At 54.2% G+C, this 2,112-nt stretch overlaps 1 protein-coding gene across 1 annotated transcript; it reads left to right on the top strand.

Moving 5' to 3' along the window:
- Positions 1-27: 27 nt before the first annotated feature.
- On the top strand, positions 28-2,045 carry LOC34623848 (the record flags this gene model as incomplete). Its single annotated transcript, XM_026335039.1, has 4 exons — positions 28-822; positions 973-1,157; positions 1,347-1,680; positions 1,853-2,045. Coding segments are annotated over exons 1-4 (1,507 nt in total), but the record flags the coding sequence as incomplete, so codon positions are not given.
- Between the last annotated feature and the right edge of the window lie 67 nt (positions 2,046-2,112).

Genomic DNA, 2,112 nt, shown 5'->3' with positions numbered 1-2,112 from the left:
TAGCCACGCCATTCGGTCAAGACCATTATGGATTCACCGACAAGCTGCTGGAATCTGCAGGCTGCTACCACTGTAACAAGCTCATCTCCTGAACTAACGAGGGAGTGCGAAGACAAAGGTCTAGCCGTCATTTCGTCTTCCCACGACTTAGCTCCTCGCACCAACGTACCACTGCAAGAAGCCTCCAGGTTCACCAGTAGCTCACGCGGAGCCCCACCCTCAAAAGGCATATCAGATGGCACAGAAACGTCTCATCCCACATGCGGTGGCGCCTATCAGCCTATTTCGGGAAATATGAACAGCGGAGCCAGCAGTCCCCCCGCCGCACAGGCGAGTCATGCGGCTGGTGCAAAACGCGAACATGCAAAGGTGCTACATGGTCATGGGAAATACGATGAGTGGGCTCCTCTTCTTGATGACGTGCTCCCCTCCAAGAGTCCGTCGCTTTTGTTAGGACAGATTTGCTTCGATGTGACGACCAGCGACCAGAGGGGATCGTGGCTGTTGCCGGAGGAGCTGTTGGTCCCGCAACACTGCCCAACTGCTGAAGAGCAGCGGGACAGGCAGATCTTTACCAACATTCCAGTCACTGAAGAGGAACAGCAAGCTATTGACCAGATAGTGTTGCAGCTGCTGGAAAAGCACAACGAGGAAGATGATGCAACGAGTTCAGCATGCAAGCTTTCACACGGATTGCGGGGGCTGCAGCATGCTTGGCTGGAGCAACTTGTACTGCGTTACCTATACAGCTGTTCGTTTGATAGGCAGAAGACGGTGGACCTTCTCATCTCAACTCTCGCTTTCCGCACTCAACAGCTGCCTGTGAGCTGCCCTCACCCCCCCGCCATGGGTTGCCTCCCTCCCCAGAAACACCTCCCCTGCAGCGGAGCAGCGGCCCCTGCCTTGTTCTTGGTGAACTTATGGTCATTTGCTTTGTGCATCTGCTTCCCTGTTGTTCGATTGTCGTACCAGGTGTTGGAGTCCGAGGTGTATTCTGAACTGAGGAATGTAGGTGCATGTTACTGGCACGGAAGAGACCGAAAGATGCGTCCACTCCTTGTACTCTCGTTGCAGCGGCTCCAGCAGTTGCAGCGAGAGTCTGGATCAGAGGAGAAGGTGACGCGGCTGGTCATCTTTTGCCTTGAGTTCTTTTTGAGGTCAGTCGTTCGACAAAATAGGGCGATTGGGGAGGCTGGTACATGGGCACCAGTGTTGCAAGGGCTCTGCAGAGGAATTTGCATCCATAGAACGTTCCTTGCGTCTGCATATTTTTCGGTGGTAGATGCAGGAGCAAGAGTAGGAGTGAGTTGGTTGCACTTTGTCGTGCTGTCTGTGCAATGGCGCAGGTACCTCTGTGTCGCCGGCGTAGTGGAAAGTTGGTCTGTTCTCTGCGACCTGAATGGCACGTCTATCTCTAGCTTTCCGCTTCCATTGCTGCTCAAATTGATTCAATTGATTCAAGGAGCGTACAGAGGTCGCCTTTATCGCTTCTACGTGTTGCATGCTCCCCGACTTTTCCACTTTGTAGCCCGACCCCTTGTTGCATCGTTGCCGGCAACCACTGCAAAAAAGGTTCGGGTGTATACGCAACTCGAAGAATGGTATGAGGAAAGGTGTATGCAGTTCGCTGCTCATCAAGTCGAAAAGAAGTTTGGGGGCACGGCTCCCGATGTAACGGAGGTACGACAGGCCACAGTGCTTGCGTCTCTAGCGATGCTTTGCGTAGTGGATGGGAATTCGCATCTTAGTGGGCTTCTGGCTTCACCACGTATGGAGCTTAGAGGGTGTGATGCGCGAGGCGCAGTGATCCGGCTTGCTAACAGTTGAGCATGGTGCTGTGGCTTGTTTACAGGCTTGGTACCCCTTCCGCTTTTATCCAGGGCCTTTCGAACCCGAGGCCTCGCCGCAATCCAGCGATCTTAACAGCTCTTTCATTCGCTGGGAGAGTGAGAAGAAGATGCATGTCAAGGTTCACCCGATAGTGCACACAGGAGTCTCTCTGCACGCATCGCTGCTGCGGAAGCGCAAGGACGAGGAGCATCCGAGCAGCCCTCATGACAGACTCGCGACGCCGCCTTTCCGATATGCAGCGTGGCTCCATCAGCTCCCCGA

Source organism: Cyclospora cayetanensis, unplaced genomic scaffold (genome assembly GCF_002999335.1).
Source record: "Cyclospora cayetanensis isolate NF1_C8 unplaced genomic scaffold, CcayRef3 CcayRef3_contig_578, whole genome shotgun sequence".
Taxonomy (NCBI): domain Eukaryota; phylum Apicomplexa; class Conoidasida; order Eucoccidiorida; family Eimeriidae; genus Cyclospora; species Cyclospora cayetanensis.
The sequence above is the reverse complement of the archived record's forward strand: the minus strand, read 5'-3'. Positions and strand labels throughout refer to the sequence as shown.